The following is a 2,115-nucleotide window of genomic DNA, read 5'->3' on the forward strand; positions in this document are numbered from 1 at the left end:
CACAGTACATTACTACCTCAGCAAGCTCATCTCATAGACCACGACATGTGGGAGTGTGACCCGCTGGTACACAGTACATTACTACCTCAGCAAGCTCATCTCATAGACCACGACATGTGGGAGTGTGACCCGCTGGTACACAGTACATTACTACCTCAGCAAGCTCATCTCATAGACCACGACATGTGGGAGTGTGACCCGCTGGTACACAGTACATTACTACCTCAGCAAACTCATAGACCACGACTACCGGCATGTGCGTGTGGCCCATGGGTTCGTAAACTTTCACAACCCACACGTCACGATCTGCTAGCTTAGCCCAAATTTAAGAGGTACATGACTATGTGATACCGAATACACACAAGCATAAAATGTGTCAAGACACGGTGGAATCAGGCTCTCCTCAGTTTTCAAGCACATGGTTTATTGGTATGAGATCATCTTAAAGCTTGTTCATTTGTCTTGCTTTTGATGAAAAAAAAATACCCATCTATCTTGAACAGAAGTAGATATAATATTTGCAATTGGAGGAGGTGGGGGTTGGCTGGTGTCAGAGGTACAATTAGCCAGTTAATGGCTGCCAAAGTTTGGTGACTTCCATAGCTTGAAATTGTGAGTTTACAATTTTTGTGCCTTTGATCAACATCTTCCAGTAAAATCCACACTGAAAAGTGTTTTTAAATAAACATTTGAAAAAAGTTGAGCCAAAAAAAAAGGAAAATTTCTGTAAAAATTGTTCAACGGGCTGAAAAATATATGTATTTTTGAGGAGCGGCTGATTTCACCACGCTGACCCACAAAGACGACTCACAACAACATCTGTAACACGTGTAAGCGTGGCCCGTCGAGTCGTAAACCTCTACAACCCACACACGATCTGCTAGCTTTTCCCAAACTAAAGAGGTGCAAGATTACGTGATACTGGGTACACATAGCATCTTGGTATTGGTGTCGCAAAGAAATTACCGTCAATTTATACATAAGGTATTTTTTAAAAACTATTTCAAAATGTTCACAGCAATGGGTCTTGGAAATACAAGATAGTATAATCAGAGCAAAAGAAAGAGACAATTTCAATCACTTACATAATAAAATCCCCCCCCCCCCTCAAAAGTGCAGAATTTCAACCATAAAAATCGATGCAAGCTTTCATCATTCTAGATATGGAAGTGGCAGGCGGTGTAAAGTTTACTCAGAAATATCTAAATGTACACACATTTTGGCTTCTTCCTTTTCTAAAAGTCAGGGCCTGCTTGTCAAAGAAACCATTTGCGACAAATGTACAAAAGTATAGAAAACCATGCAGTTTACTGTGATTGTGCTACATGACAAGTACATGTGACTATATGGCTGGCGTACAACGTGCATTTACTACATGCATAAGTAAATGTGACTATACGGGTAATATACCACACGCGTCAGTACATGTAACTTTACGAGTGGGATACAACATGCATTTACTACATACGTCAGTACATGTGACTATATGGCTGGCACACCACATACATTTACTACACACGTCATTAGATATGACTATATTATGGCTGGCATACCACATGCATTTACTATGTGCGACAGGACATGTGACTTTATGGCCGGTAACATACTACATACATTTACTACGCGCGACAGGACATATACAGCACCGGTGAAGGCACAGATCGTAGGCCAGCTGCTCAGATATGTTAAGCCAAAAAATGTTGATTTGTTGTTGTTGTTGTTGCAATTCAAACCCATCTGTTCTGTGACGGGCAAAAATAACATGAGGGAAAGACTGGCAACAAATGGAAAAAGAAACGTGAGATTTTCCTCGTACATTTTCCCTCCACTATGAGAGCGGAAGACATCTCAAGGAGACAAACAGGCAACTGAAGTTTTGGCAAACACAAACAGCCCGGTAGCTTACCAGTTTTTGAGCAGTTCCGTGGAAATGTTGGCAGAAGATCCGACACCAGACGTGGAAGTAAGACGAACCGTCGGGCAACGGAATCTGAAACAGCACACAGAAAAATCTGATGGGGAGAAACACACACACACACACACACACACACACACACACACACACACACACACACACACACACACACATCCACACACACACACACACACACCCCG

The 2,115-nt window shown here is 42.0% G+C and overlaps 1 protein-coding gene across 1 annotated transcript in view; it reads right to left on the bottom strand.

Annotated features, from left to right (window-relative positions):
• LOC101853736 (vacuolar protein sorting-associated protein 13B) overlaps nt 1–2,115 on the bottom strand; it is a gene marked incomplete in the record, with an annotated part of 129,782 nt that overhangs the window by 41,497 nt on the left and 86,170 nt on the right. Inside the window, 1 exon segment of the mRNA XM_035972650.1 lies at nt 1,907–1,990. Within this exon segment, the coding sequence (XP_035828543.1) occupies nt 1,907–1,990 (84 nt within the window).

Source organism: Aplysia californica, unplaced genomic scaffold, assembly GCF_000002075.1.
Source record: "Aplysia californica isolate F4 #8 unplaced genomic scaffold, AplCal3.0 scaffold00778, whole genome shotgun sequence".
In the NCBI taxonomy this organism is placed as follows: Eukaryota; Metazoa; Mollusca; class Gastropoda; order Aplysiida; family Aplysiidae; genus Aplysia; species Aplysia californica.